This window comes from Rissa tridactyla, chromosome W (assembly GCF_028500815.1).
Source record: "Rissa tridactyla isolate bRisTri1 chromosome W, bRisTri1.patW.cur.20221130, whole genome shotgun sequence".
In the NCBI taxonomy this organism is placed as follows: domain Eukaryota; kingdom Metazoa; phylum Chordata; class Aves; order Charadriiformes; family Laridae; genus Rissa; species Rissa tridactyla.
In genome coordinates this window covers 1,486,919-1,502,433 of record NC_071496.1, presented here as the reverse complement: position 1 = coordinate 1,502,433, position 15,515 = coordinate 1,486,919, and the positions used below count along the sequence as shown (strand labels likewise).

Genomic DNA, 15,515 nt, shown 5'->3' with positions numbered 1-15,515 from the left:
ATCTATTTGACGAAGGAAGAGCGGAGTGCATGCCGCGGGCAGAGACGAAGCCCCTGGCAGAGGCGGGAGCTGAGCCCCAAGCCCCCTTCCCAAGCAGGAGGTCGCCCAACTTCCCCAAGGGCTCCTACAGATGCAGCTTCCAAGGAGATGGTTCAAAGTGAGGAGCCAGCAGCTCCTCTTTCTTCTGCTTTTAAGCCTTTACTTATTTTAAAGCGGTTGGTTCTACTAAGAGTAAATTAACCTTGGAAACCAGAAAGAGGTGACCATGGTCGCTGGCTGAAGCCACGGTCTGTGTCACACCAGGGCTGGGCCACCACTGCTTTTATGGGCATGGCTTTTGCGCTTTCTACGTTTCGCTGTATCCAGTCCCGGGATGGGGGATGCTCAGGGACACTCCACCTCTTCTCAAGGAGACATGAGGAAACAAGCAGGGGGTGAAACACCTCTGTGGGGTCGCAGCAGTGGAACTCCAGGAAAGCCATCCTCTGGGGAAGCCTGGACCCGCTGGACATCACCCACCCTTGCTGCTGCCCTATGGTGGTCGGCAAGCAGGGGTCAGGAAACACAGCTCAAAACAGCTGGATGTACAGTTGTGGAACAAGAACCATGTCATCACCCTCTCAGGCTTTACTATCAGCAAGCTGGAATAACTCCACCACCGTCCTCCTGTTTCACTAGATGCTGACAGGACCCCACACCCTGAAGCCCCCCAAACCCAGCCCTGCGTTAGCTCTGCTCTGTGGCGGCGATGGAGCTGTGACAGCAAAACCTGGTGTTTATGACTGCGACTCCCCTCCAGAGCGTGCAGTTCCATCACCGAGCTCCTTTAGATGCTCCAGTGGTAGACGAGGCAGAGGTGAGGGGGCTGTTCTCAGGCAGCTGCTGAGCCGTGGGTGCTGCCGACACCCTCCAGCACCAGGATGGGGGACAATCCAGGAGCTCAACTTCTCCAGGATGTGGGGTTTCGCTTTGGGTTACAGCTCCCGGGTTTTCCATAAACTGGGATCAAACAACTGCAACCATCTACTCTTCCTATGGTGCTAAGGGAGCAGGAGGCCTCCGTGCAATCATAAAGGAAAGAGTGTCCACGGAGAAGGAAAATGGAACATACTGTGCCATAACAGCTGCACTTGATAGCATGTTTACTAGATGACAATCCTACTGAAAGAAAAAACACTGATGATGGAGGAAATGCAAGAGTTGAGCAATTTATGAGATCCAGGCACGCTCCTGGAAAGCTGGGCCGCAAAGAAGAGCAACTTGAGATGCAGAAAGCCTGCAGACAGCCCTGGCTGGGCTCACGCACCCATCTGCATCCTCAGAGGCGGAAAGCCTGCCGTGGGCACGCAGGGGGCTCAAAGGCAACGTCACCACTTGAGCTCCTTCTCGGTAACCCCTCCAGCTGCTGAAGGATGCAATCCTGCCCCAAGAAAGCCAAAGATGCACTCGGACCACGGACCCAGCTGACTGGCATCCTAAGCTCTCCACGAAGGCTTAATTTCTGAGCTTTCTTTTTGTCCTCAATATATATTGCTTCATATTACAGGTCCTACCTGTTGGACATCTACACTTCCCCACCGCAGTGCCACTGTGGTGGACTTGCTGAAGTCAAGATGACATAAGTTCCTGGCAAAACACCACTCAAACATGATCTCTACGACCTAAGCCCTTCCCTCTTTGCTCCCTTTTTCACCAAAGGCTTCCCATTCCAAACCCCATTCCTTCACAGCCGCTTCCAACCATACATACCAGCACCGCTTGCTCATTCCTGACTCTAACTGGTCAACGTAAGAAAGGCAGAAAATGTCGCATCACTTGGCAAACACTTGATGTAAAAGGCCAGACGTCATTAAACCGTCAGCAGCCAAAAGGGGTGAAGGCTTCAGGTTAAAGATTAAAAGAACAGCAAAGCCTTAGGATGAAGTTAAGGGTGAGGAGGTGATCGCACAGAGAAGCCACCGGGATTGCACGATGCACCAGCCTGGGGACGAAACGTCACCATGTCATAGCTCAGTATGAGGGTGGGTATTCCACAAGGAAAACAAGTTTTAACAGAAAAACCCCATTTTTCCCAATATAGTCATGCCCACGTCTCATCTTCAGCTGGCTCAGTCCAAAATACGCTGCCCCTCATTGCACCACTCCAGTGGGAGCAGAGCTCGACTGAAGGCAGAAAACTCCAGTATGGAATGGTCCCAGTAAAACCCGTTTCCCCAAAGAGATTATACATGGAGTCTGTAAGTCCAAGGAAGTACCTTAGGCTGCATCATACCACGGAGAGGAGCCCAGGACATGGTGAGGCCATGTGTGCCCAAGGAGCGGGTAGAGTTGGGGGGACCCGGCCCCCCACCCCGCTGCCCGCAAGGATGGATCTCACCTTTAGGTCACGACACCTGGAATTAGTGAATTCTCCTGAAACCTCAGATGGGAGAAGCTCCACAGAGGAGCTCCCCCTTCCCCACACCAAATTTAGTTCAAATCTTCATTATTTTTTAAACTCTGATTGTTTCCATACTTTAATTTACTTTGTTTTCCAAACTCTTAGCCATTTCTTATAATAAAGGGGAGCTGATACAACGTATTTATTACCATTTATCATTGCAATTTTTATAAGGCTACTTATGAATTAATCAACAATAACTGCTTTCACAAACACTGCTGCATTAATCTCCATATCCACTGCATAAATCACATCGAGAACAGGTTAATATACATATTTTAAGAGAAATACAGCAATATTTCCACCCTACCAACTAAGTATTTATAATGTAGTTAGTCAATTTATAAATGAACATACTTCATTCAGCATCATAAATCCTGGCAGTTCAGTGTGACACAACCTACGTATCACCCGAGCTCTTAGAAGAGATTTGCTCCGTTCAAGACACGCAGGTGCCTTTCCTAAAGCGGCATCATTTCAAATGGAATCTATGATCCGTGACACAGGAAGACAACAGCAGGCAAAGACCTATCTGTGTAGTCACTTTAAAAAGGCTGTATTTCCTTCAGAACCGTATTAGTCTTCTATTCCCGCTACCGGACTTGTCTTTTAATTTACTTATTCTTGGAAGAAAGGGCTATGGGTGATTAAAATATTCAGGAATACCTTTTTATATTTTATTTTCTAATAAGTTGTACAGTTCATTAAAATGATTTGACGCATTTAAAGCGCAGGTTCTACTTTGAGATAATTTGACTTGAAAATAAAAATACCATTAAAATAGTTGAGAGTATTGAGCTGTAGAAGTATTTCCATTCTGTACAACAACCGCATTCAGGAAAAACTAAAGGAAGCACACATTTGAGACTAATCTGCGACAAACATAAATTGCCTTTCATTCTTTCGGAGCAAGAAGCAAGCCCCAAAAAAACTTTTGCGGCAGTTCTAAATCCCTGCCTGCTGCCACTTCCAACCCAGCCACTGCCCACGCAGACGGCGGGTACCGTTCTACCGAGGGGACCTGCTGTAACACGGAGGCAAAAATAGCCCCGCGAAGGCCCTGAGATGGTCACCTGCCCGCAGAGCAATAGTGTAAATCAGCAAAAAATGCGGGTTTGGGGTGGGTTATTTCCCACCCCCCACCCCCCCCCCCGGAAAAAAGAGAGTCCCCTAAAGAGAGTCCCAGCACAATCCCTGTGGACAAACTGGCTGCCGGCTGGTGCCAGGAGCATCCCGCGCCTCCGGCTGGACAGAACTGGGAGGGAGACGTCATGGGAAGCTGTCAGAAAAACTATTAAAAGCTAAAGTTTCATGGCAATTAAATCCACCTCTAACTTCAAGCATAACAGCACTCATAAAAACCTTTGGGGAGGATATTAGCTATTGCTGTAAAGGAGTCCAATAAAAACCAACACCAAAAAACACATAGTGAAATAAATTTAAAATACACCTGTGGGAATTTACTTTTAATTAAAAAAAAAATAATAGTATTATTACTTTGCTGGAAACTTGCATTGGAGAATTTCCCTATTTCAACAACTTAGAAAAAAGATTTATGTTTGTATTTGTTTAATATTAAAAAGACGACAATAATCCGTGCGATTAAATCAGGATGTTCATGTGGTTTTCTCTTTCAGATTAAAATTTTATTATTTATAAAGTGACCGGCAACAAAACTACTGCTTAGCACAGTCACTACAATAACTGAAGCTTTAAAAGTATGCAAGTTTGCAAATTTACGTAGATTTATGGTAAAAACATAAAGCCCATCTGAGATTAACATGCCAATTTGTTACATCTCGCGCCAGATTGATTGCCGCTCAGCTCCTCCTAATAACCAGATTTAGAGATAAACCACATCGAGTTACCAGGTATGAAAGGGAAGCTCTCCCCTCTTCAGTGGTTTATTTTCTCTTTGCAGATATTGATATGAAAATATGTATTTCTGAAGTCAGGGCGGAGAAAAAATTAGAATAAAAATACTAGAATAAAATGTACTCTTTAGCCATACTATTCTTTATGCTGTATTTACTTTAGTGTCGCGTAATTTCTTTTAAAACCGCTGTTTTCTATATATTTTAATGGATTTAAAAGCTGTAATGCACCTTGGTACAGCTTTTTCAGGAAAAAAACACGAAGATTTTTACCAAATGATGAGACAACGAAAACCAAGAGAATAATTATTTGGATGCGGAAACAAAGGACTTCACCGAACCAAAGGGAAACACCAACTTGTGACTGCGGGACGCGAAGATTTGATGATAAACACTGAAAAACGTGTAGCTGGATGGCATCCGTAACCCTCCTCACAAAGAGGCGTCAGGGATGCTTTCAGAGCCGCGGGGGAGGCGCTGGGTGACGCCCGGCCCCCGGTGCCCGGGCACCAGCTGTGTCCCAGCGGTTGGCACCTGGGCTCAGCCCAGCTTCTGCCGCAGGTACCGCAGCGCAGAGACCTCCCGGCGAAACGAAGATATTTGCCCCGTATCCCGGGCTGAGACCCGGGGATATCCCTCAGAAATCCTCTCTCTCCGAACACGCAAATCCATAAATCCCCATCAGCCCGACACAGAAGAGCGGCACGTGGAAGGGATGCTCGCCCCGCGCAGGTACCGCCGCCCGCTCTGCAGCATCCGCCGCCCAAAAGCCACATGAGCAACACACGCTCGTCCCCGGCGGGCAATTAATCACTAGAAGTGGGGACAAGGGACGAGGTTTTTTACCTCCCCTTACCTCGTCCTCAGCCCGCAGCGAGCCCGGGCGCGGGCTCCTCTCTATCTGCCTGCAACCGAACAAAGCCGCCGCGACCGCAAGCAAGGAGCAGACGAGCGGTACTTACTGAAGATGGCAAACCTGGAGGAACTTTTCGAACTTTCTTTGTTTGTACTTCTGAAAAAAGACAAAACGGTGTCTTCATAAGACAGGCTTTCCACCCCCACCCCCCCACCCCCCCATTTTTTTTTTCTTTTTCCCTGAGATTTTCTACATCGCCCTGCCCGCTGCCTCGCGCCAGCCTTCCAGCACTTTTGGGAACACCGAGCACATGCCACCGCTCTTAAACCCGACAGTAAAACGCCGGAAAATTGTTCATATTTTCATCTGGAGTGTTAGGGCCTTTCTTTTCGCGTGACACGGATTTGCTTTGAAAAAGCGGTATTTTAAGGCTCCTCGCCTGCTCAACAAAGAGGAGCGAGAGGAGCAATCAGCTACCGTTCAATAAACCCCTCCGAGAGTCCTGGCGGCGTACGCTCGGCCACTTATTGTATTTATTTCAAAGTATTGCTAAACAGGCCCAAACTGCAATTATTTGGTGCAATGGGGGGAAAAAAAAAAAAAAGGTTGAAGACAAAGTCACTCACCCATAGAGGTGCTGTGGAGAGGCCTCCGGCGGGGGTTATTGCTAGAATACTGATAGTACTGGGAGCCAGGCTTAGTGGGGGAGAGCGCTCCTGGGTTGCCAATATCCATCTCACCTCCGAGGAGACTTTGCTAAAAGATTAAAAATATAGACGTGTGTGCGCGTGCATGTTAAACCCGACTTTCCTCATCATTAGCTGTTTCTCATTCCTAAAAATAACAACAGGGTAAAGAAACCTTCGCCAGCCGCCGAAACGAGAACCTGCCAAAATTTTAAAGGAGACATTACAAAAATTTCCAGTTGAGCATTTTTACTGGGAAAACACAAACTAATTAATTTAAAATACAATTACATTTAAAAGAGACGTATTGCCTGTTCATTCAAACGCAATCAGTGTTTTTAAAACTTTTGGAGCTCTGTCAATATATTTGAAGGGAATTTACTTTCTTCACCGCAAACTAGTTAAGTGCACGGATTTAACAACAATAAAACTTTTTTTAAAAAAATATTCCAAATTGCTGCCGTCGATAGAGCACTTGGTTCGGTGTGCATGAAACAGCTTCATTGTCTAGCCCCGTGCAAGGAAAAATTCATAGCTGTGAATCAAATATATCGGATCTCGCACTATAAAAATCCGTACAGCGGGCTGTACCTAATACGTGATTAAAACGTGAAAATAAAATTACACGTCATTAATATGTTTTGCAATGCCATCGGGGAAAAAAAAAAGCACCTCGGAAACCCAAAAACAATTAACGCTATTGTATAGCAGCAGCAGTAGCAGCAGCAAAGGACTTTCGATATATCCATTTTATGCCCGTACCATTAACTAACACGGTGCCTCCCAGTAAACCCAACATTTTCTCCGCTAGGAAAGGACTGTGCTTTCCGTGAAACAGCAGAAAACATGGTCTGACCCGTGCCGTAAGAAAAATTATCAATCTTTAAGAGACTATGACAGAAGAACAATTTCCTGAGTAATGTTCTATTTGCTATAAACTACGTTGAAACTTACCCATAATATATAAATCCCCTGATTATACTCTGCATTGAACACATTGTTCTTTTAATTATTCTGATATGCAATAAAACAGGTGTAGATACCACCATTTATATTAAGAACAAATTTACCATTTAATAAAGAAATTTTAAAATTAAGTACCAAAAATCTAACTTTATCGTTACTTGTAATCAACTTTTACTGACTGAACTAATTACTGTACTTGATAAAGTACAGAATGTGTTTTCCCTAATCTAAATTCTAATCACCATGTCACTCACAACAGACTTAGTAATGCTTCACTAACACACTATTCACATGCAAAATACTCTAAATAGGCCAATTATGACTCTGCCCCTGTTCCCTGGTTAACCCGCTGAGAACTGAAAAATTTCACAAGGCAGTCACCAACTAAAACAAAGGCTCCTTGTTTTAAATTAAGACAGTCTTTTTGATTCCTAAATAGCTCAACAAAGTGGCATGTCTTCTGCTGAAAGCAGTTGGTCAAATATGAGCCATGAGCTGGAAAATCAGAAATTAAAACATCCTTACTCCTTGACTATACCTTCTAAAAACATTTCAAGATAACTTTTGATTCTAGAAAACTATATTCCTCTTTTTTTTTTTTTTTTTTTTTTTTTGTTCCCGGCGAGGCTAAATGAGAATGGCGGAGGAGGGACGGACAAACGGGCTGGGATGGATTGGGGCCGAACCCCCTTCTTGGTGCTCAGCCCAGCATCTGCCTCTCCCCACCGCTCCGAGACGGAAAGAGCTAAAAATGCCAGTCAGAAAGCGCTTTTTGCTAATATCTTTACGTTCAGCTAATGTCTAATATACACCTGCAATGACTATGCTCCTTTTAATAAACAACACCTGCACCGGCAAAAATGGTTGCAAGCCTATTGCATAATGGCAGAGAAATAGATGGAAAAAACTCGCGGAAAAAAAGGGTTATCGATTCATCGCGAATACCCCGCTGCGAATAAAATGGATTTTTCTTTTGAAGGTCTTGGAACATTTCAGAATGAAACAGCGCTAACCACAGAAATTCTCTTCAGTCATATATTTTTCTCACGTATACGTTTTAACATAAAGACAGACCTGCTAAATCTGTGCCTGGTTTATCCATATGTCGGGTAGTCTGAAAGACTTAGAGCCATCAGCTGTATAAATTCCTATACCCAGCCTACTACATTTCATTTGACTTCAAAAAAAAAAAACCAACCAAACCCCACAAACGTATATAAGACAGCGTTTGCAAACTATTTTAGATTAAACAAGATTCACTTTAGGAGCAGAAAACATACACATACCCTATGTTGTTTTTGTTTTTTCATCCAAACATTTTTCTCTATAAAAAGATGCAGAGGTTTCTACAGAAAAAAAAAAAAAAAAATAAATCCCAAACTTGTCTTGTTACATCAGAAGGAAACACACGCGCCCGTCTCCAAGGCTTTTGTTCCGCTCGCCACCGAGCGCTTCTGGCCACCAGTTGCACGTTCTGACGCCCCTTCGTTCCCCCGGCCCCACCAGGTACCGCGGGGCTCTGGGAGGCGTTGGGCACCCCGTGCCCGAGGCTCTGTGCCCGGGGGGCCACTGGGTGCCCAGGCTTGTCACCCCTGGGCTCCCACCCCACGGCCGGGGCACCCGCCGACCCCAGCCTTGTCTGCAAAGTGCCCTCCTCGCTACTGCCATGCGGCTCCCATCAACAAATCCAACCCGAGTCCTATTTCACCAACAGCTTTTCCTCCAACAAAGATTAATTTTGGGGGGAAAAACTGAGCTCAAAGATTTTCACGCAACTGTCACAGACTCTTTTCTTCACTCTCTTCAAGGAAAAAAACCCCAAACAGATAACCCAAAGCGGAGAAAAGCCCCCTGCTTTGTCTGCTACGGGACAGAGGTGTTCTCCCGAGGTAAAAAAGAGGTGGGTTTGTGCGGTAAGGGGACCTCACCCAGCGCTCTGGGGAGGAAAACTAAGATAAAAATATATATGTAGTTATTCGGAGATGCTTGTAAAAGGAACAATGGGCATTTATTACTGTTCAGCCTACATGTCACACCGCTAATGGCCTGCAACAAAGAGAGAGATAAAACGTTTACAAACCACAACGCCATCGATTACACAGCTCGCACGCGCTCCAAATCGGATCTTAGGAACCCAGTGAATTATTAGGCATCAGAGTTAATATTTACCACTAAGAAATGATGAGCTTAAGAGCCAAGTGTTACGTTTGTCAAACCCCTCTCCAGCCGTGGGTGCGCCTGTCTGTGGTGTGCATCGGGCTCTTTGAGGTGCAGGCAGGGAGCAGGCAGGGCAGCAGGCAGGGCAGGAGGCAGGGTGCAGGCAGGTGCAGGCAGGGAGCGGGGAGGGCAGCAGGCAGGGCAGGAGGCAGGGAGCAGGAAGAGCAGGCAGAGAGCAGGCAGGGAGAGCAGGCAGGGAGAGCAGGCAGAGAGCAGGCAGAGAGAGCAGGCAGAGAGCAGGCAGAGAGCAGGCAGGGAGCAGGCAGGGAGCAGGCAGAGCAGGCAGGGAGCGCAGGCAGGGAGCAGGCAGAGAGAGCAGGCAGAGAGCAGGAAGAGAGCAGGCAGAGCGCAGGCAGGGAGCAGGCAGGGAGAGCAGGCAGAGAGCAGGCAGGGAGCAGGCAGAGAGAGCAGGCAGAGCGCAGGCAGGGAGCAGGCAGGGAGAGCAGGCAGAGAGCAGGCAGGGAGCAGGCAGGGCAGGACGCAACGCACGTCTCTGAAGTCATCCCTATAAATCCCGCAGGCACGTTCTTGCACGGCAGCATATACTGTACTCACACAGCCATGCGCTGTATTTCACGACAAAGCTAATAATATATTGAATTTGCCAGTTGAACGTTTAGAGTTTGAGCTAAAAACAATCCCAGAAGGAAGAAAAAAAAAAAAAAAGCAACGTAGCAGAACCCGTTTTCACACCGAGCCACGCGGCCGGATTTCTTAGCGATTGCAATGGTTTTGCTTTTCTCGTTGCTGCCCACAATCCTGTCTGCTTTCGAGCGATTTGCAAAAGAAGCCACCGACTAGTGAACCCTGCCTCCAAAATCTGAATAAGCAGACAAAGAATTAAAGCTGGGGAGGGAGAAAATACGCACGTGCGATGACAAAGTAATGTCCATATGGAATTGATATTACCCCTCCCGGAAAAAACAAATGTTGTTTCTATTGCAATCCCGGAGTTTTGCCTTTCAAATGAAAATCATGTGAATTTCACTTAGATATTTGTTTCAGACCTAATAGGTAGGAAATATATTTATAAAAAGATATTTTTTCCTTTTTATTACTGAAACAGGTGAGATTAGAGTATGACCAAGTGCTGCATTTTACTAATAGAACGTTAATTCAGATTAAAGGAAAACGGCCTTGAAGCCTGTAATCTGAAAGCCTCTGAAAACACTGATCGGGGAAAAAATACCTCAGAAAAGGCCTTTTTTTTATGCTGACAACCCGGATATTTTATTTTTTTGACATCTTCACGCTACGCCGCAATCCGGTATCCAACGCGACATCACGGGGATGTTGCAGGCAAAGAGAAAAAGGGGTTTAGATGAGCCCAGATTAAGCTCCTTTTCTGAACGATTGCCAAGCGTTTGTGGGTCGCGCTCGCGCCGCAGCGTTCCTGGGCGCACAGCTGCAGTCCCGCTCCCGACCTGCCTCATGTATAGTGACGGTGGGACATATGTTCCCTGCGCCCGAAGCCGCCGCGAAGCATGGCGGGGGCACGACGGGAGGAGAAGCGCCGCGCGGCACCCCGGCTTCTCCCAGCCCTCTCCCAGCCGGGGCAGCGGCACGGCCGGCGTCCGCGCGCCTGCGGAGAGGGGACATCCACACCGCGGATGGGACATCCGCCCTCCGGACAGTACCTCCATCCTCTGGACAGCACATCCACCCTCCGGATGGGCTATCCATCCTTTGGATGGGACATCCACCCTCCGGATGGAAAGACGCAGCAGGGCTCTGGGCAACCCCCTCAGCATTCGCACACCCAGAGGCCGGTATGAACATGGGCATGTCTACATATTTTCTACAACTTCATCAGCTAGCTTGCCTGATAAGCAATGTAAAACAGATATAAAACAATGCAAAATGATACATTTATCATTTGAAAAGCAAGTCCTTCTTTGCACTAGATTTCCCATGTATGATGAGGATTCACACGCTTTCCCTAAAACCCAGAGTCCTGCTATTTTGCACCATGTTGCTGCATTTCTTAAATTAAAACGCTTTATACTTTTAAAGCTCAAAGCTCGTTTGCTGTCTTTATTTGTGTTTAGGCCTTCTTGGCTCGCTCCCTGCGAGCGCCACGTTGTTCCGTCTGCTCCGGCACCGATGTCTCCGTGGGCCGGCAAACTAGGCGAGGGAGGCGGTGGTCCCACAGCCCCCGACCTGCCCATCGCGGGGCTGAACTATGGGGGTTTTCCCGAAAAAAAAAGAGCAGAAAGGAAGGTGTGCCGCGACCGGGAGTTTGGGCTGCTGGCCCCCAGACGCTGGCTCGCAGCAAGGGCTCCGGCAGCAGCCACCGACCTTCTCCTGCCAAATTCCTGCCCTTCTCCTCCTGCTCTCGCACCATCCCCCTTTGACCCTGCAACATCCATCCCATCGCAAATTTGCAAACGAAGCAACTTGAATTTGTTGAAATTGCATCTAATTTCTGCTGAAACAGAAGAATAAGAGGTAATTTTCTTTTAAAAAAAAAACAAAAACAAAAAAACAACAACAAATTTCTAACCGCAACTGTCCTGTTTTCCTCTCCTTCAGTAAAATCGCAGGATACAGGATTATATCTCATCATCCAAATTTCAGCTGCTCTTACACGCTTTATCCTCAGTTTATGAATTTTCACTTAAGTCAAGTTAACTAAGTCATGCCGCGTACACATCTGAATCATTTCTTGGTTATTTCCTTCTGTGATTTCAATCCTCTGCTTTTAATCAAATTATGAAACTAAATTTCCACTTATCATGTGACTATCGGGGCATCTGTTCATAATCTGTCCAATTCCTACAAATACTCTTTTCTTTGGCTTTTGGAAATTTGGCAGCTCTCTGTAAAATCTTCTGTGTGTCATTTACGTCCAGTATTTCTCGCTAATGCCAAGTGTAAATTGCAACCCATTGACGGCAAACACGGGGAAACAATTTCCCTGGGTCTTGCCGAGTGTGTTTTCAAGCGAAGGTAGTGTTTTCCTTTTTTACTGAACCACCCAGAATTCTTACAAGTATTTGCAGAAAAATTGCGACTTTTGGAGAACAAAGGAACTTCTCTCCCAGAGATTTCATTTTTCACAGAGATTTTTTTTTTTCCTCCCCAAGAACGCTCCCGTGTATGAAGCGAGGGAAATTTTAATATGTTTATTTTATTTTCTCCATCTGATGGCAAATAACCTTTTGTTTCAGTTCTTCTGCCTTCTAGGGCAGCCCCTTCAGATAGCTGCGCACAGCGCTCAGCAGCTTCCTTTTGACTTTGACCTTTCCCATTAAAAAATGCTTGCAGGTGTTATCAAATAATTTTTCATCTTCAACCAACCCTTGTGCATTAATGTCATGAGTATTAGTTCTCTAGGTCGGGGGGGGGTTATTTTTTTATTTTTTCACTCTCTCTTCCTCTGCATAATTTAACATTGCTCTTCAAGTTTAAACCTTTCTGGAGTCATTTTTCCCCTGTCGTGCTTTTTGAGCGCCGCCTGTAATATCAGCAACTTCCAAAGTTCCTTTACTGCTTCCGAGGACGTCAAATTTGTTCCTCTGCTCATTTTCCTCACCTATTCCAGGTGAGCAGGAGCAAAAATCGTTTGTATTTCTTCCCTAATTTTCCCCCCTTTTACTCCTGGTGTTTGCTTGCTCCTTCCCATCCCTTCAGTCACCCTTAGGCATGATGACTCCGATTATTATACTGCTTGATTAACACTAAAGGTTAGTTACTTGTTTGCATTAACGATCCCCATCTTTCACATTTACAGTGAGCGATTTCACCAGCAATTGCAGGGGTTTTGCTTTTTTCTAGAGCTTTACTATAACGAAAATATTTCATTTCCTAGTGGATGGGAAAAATGGATAAAAAAGCGCCTCACCGAGTCCAAGACACAAAAATTTCCAAGAGAAGACGGGACTTTCTCCTCCACTAAGGAGTTTTGTAAAATACAGACTTTGCTCAATTTATGATTTTCTGCTGAACAGTTTACACTTGACTCCTTGGAGCCGGAAATTCCTCCTTTCCTACAGTTCCCGGGAAAATCCTGGTGCTGTCACCGCTGCAAAAATCAGCAAAATGTGCTGTCGTATATACTTATATTTGCTGTGTAATGCATACGTAGGGGTGCATACACACCCGAACGCGTGCACACATATAAAACTGGCTGTCCCACACAGCTCCCGGACTTTTCGGGACGCTAATTCCCTACCGACCCCCCAGCCCAGAGCCGCTCCCCAGCAAAGCACCATCCGGCTCCTTTGTGCTCGCTCGCAGGCAGCGCTAAGGACGTTCTCCCTGCTTTGTTATTAATCTTTCAGAATATAGCTTTCATTTACAGGCTGAAACCGAGCCAGATGATTATAGTGTTTAAAAACACATGCTTAAATACAGGTAATACTCCTATAAATATGTCCCGGTGAGGAACAAACACAAAAAGGGGAAAGTCCTCGTGGTGACTGGGGAAGGGGGGGGACGTGCCATGGCTCCCACCCTCCAAGGGCCCCAAAACCCCCATAAAAACTAAGAAAGCCGCTGGTTTTCTCACTGCCCAGAAGGGCTGGCGTTTGGGGAGGGTGGCCGGGGAAGAGGAGGCCGAGCTGCGGGAGGGATTTCTGTCAAAGCCCAGTTTTAGGGTTGGAAAGTTCTCCCGCGCCCACAAAAAGAGTTGGCTTTGGGGGTTTTAGGGGTTTTTGCAATGCCCCGATATTGCGGTACGAGCTCCAACACTGGCGGTGGCTGAAGCTGCTCTGTGTGGCTCCCAGCCAGGACTATCCCCGCGCCAGGCAGCCACACTCCAGCCACTGCTCCAGGGATGCTCTGGGGATGCTCCGAGGATACCGGGATCCACCCCAACTTCAGCACCGACAGCCCCCTGAGATTGCTGTGCACCCCCCGATTTTAACAGCACCGTGTTGGAAAGGAACCACAGGGAACCAAGAAGGTGAACCCCATACAAGCCCAACACTGGGAAAATTCACCCCAGAATGATCTGCAGGCATGTCAAACATCGGGAAAATCCAGAGCCTTGGAGCTTGACAGCGCTCCCACGTCTTTGCGTGCCGTAACGCGGTGCGGTGATATTTAAAAGACTTTGCAATCAAGAAAATGAAGCAAGCTTAGAGCAACTGTAGTTATTCAGCTTGTACGAAAACATGGAGCCAGTCTGGCTTAACGTGAATATTATCGGAAGCACATGGGGAGCGTCATTTTCCAGGACAGAAGATTTGGTACGGAATTAAACCAGCCCTCAGTTTAGCCCAGGATAAATCCTCTGAAGTCAGCGGGGGCCTCCTGGGTGTTAACGAGGGAAGAATTTGGCCCATGGACAGCAGCTGGATTTTCGGGGATTGCTGCATATAGCGAGGCACTCATTGTCTGCGGGATTTTTACAGCGCTGCTGAAAACAGGCTCGCCACATCATCAGAGAGTTCAGCTGATCTACAACATCTTTCCCATTTATCACAAAATCCCTCTCTCCCTCCCTCCCTCCCTATTCCACTCAAAAATGCAAGCTAAATACATACGCTCAGATGCTTCAGGTATGAAAAAGTGCACAATATCAGAATATTAATGTATGGTAAAAAAACGGGCACCATCAAAACTTACATAAGGTCGAATAATAATCAGATAAACCCCGTATTTGTCGGTGTGTGTATATATATATATATATATATATACTGGAACTGCTCACTAAATTACAAAACACATGTCCTGGTGTCCCTGTTTTTCACAGCACCTCCCAGTACACAAATATCTGTATTTCTACGCAACACTGAAGTTCAGAACATCTATAAGTGCCCACTTTTTCAAACATCTCCAATGCTATACCATCTGGTAGGTATCACCATCGCGGTCACTTCTGGGGGGTGGGGGGGGAGAAGATGGATAGGAGACAGGGAGGATTAATGACGTGCAGAAAGGAACACTGCACAGACAACGACATTTTTGCACTATTTTTCCCTGAGAAAAATACCAAAGCCTTGCTGGCAGGAGCTGCTTCGCCGGGCTCTGCTTTTTTTTAAGTTCAAGTAAGCACTTCAACATGATTCAGTGAGGATGTCCTGCCACTACTCGCTTCAAAATGTTCCTCTCTGGCAAATTATTACAAACCCTAAAAAAAGACCCGTTAACCTAACAAGTCAATTAGCATCACTCTTCCCTGTGTAAGCATTCGACTACAAACAGCTTACAACAAAAATCCTGGCTCAAGTTGGCTCAGACGGGGTAAAATATCCTGACGTGCCTCCGTCTTAAAAAGGTGTTTGGTGGCTGAATTCCCATTTTTAATGATATAATTATTGTTTTCCCTTTGAATAGGAGAACACAGGAAAGGCTTACAGAAGTTCAAACGCATGGGAAACGGCATTTTTCTCAAATTATGTTCCTAATATTTTTAACCAAAGAAAAGTTACCGTAAAAACTTCTGAGAGACCAAAGAAACTTCCTGTCCAAAAAAAATAATAATAATAACAAAACCCATGCTAAATACTTTAAGTGCCTCAGAGGATGTT

At 46.1% G+C, this 15,515-nt stretch overlaps 1 protein-coding gene across 20 annotated transcripts in view; it reads right to left on the bottom strand.

The window, feature by feature from the left end:
- The window catches only part of LOC128901944 (transcription factor 4), a 236,692-nt gene that overhangs the window by 86,132 nt on the left and 135,045 nt on the right, over nt 1-15,515 (bottom strand). For 13 of the 20 annotated variants that reach the window (XM_054184112.1, XM_054184110.1, XM_054184107.1 and 10 more), the window contains 3 exons: nt 8,109-8,168; nt 5,797-5,926; nt 5,277-5,326 (listed from right to left, as the gene is read on the bottom strand). In XM_054184112.1, coding sequence (XP_054040087.1) covers nt 5,277-5,326; nt 5,797-5,926; nt 8,109-8,168 — 240 coding nt within the window. The remainder of the gene's footprint in view (nt 1-5,276; nt 5,327-5,796; nt 5,927-8,108; nt 8,169-15,515) is intronic. The other 7 variants (XM_054184120.1, XM_054184116.1, XM_054184114.1 and 4 more) reach the window with 2 other exon arrangements.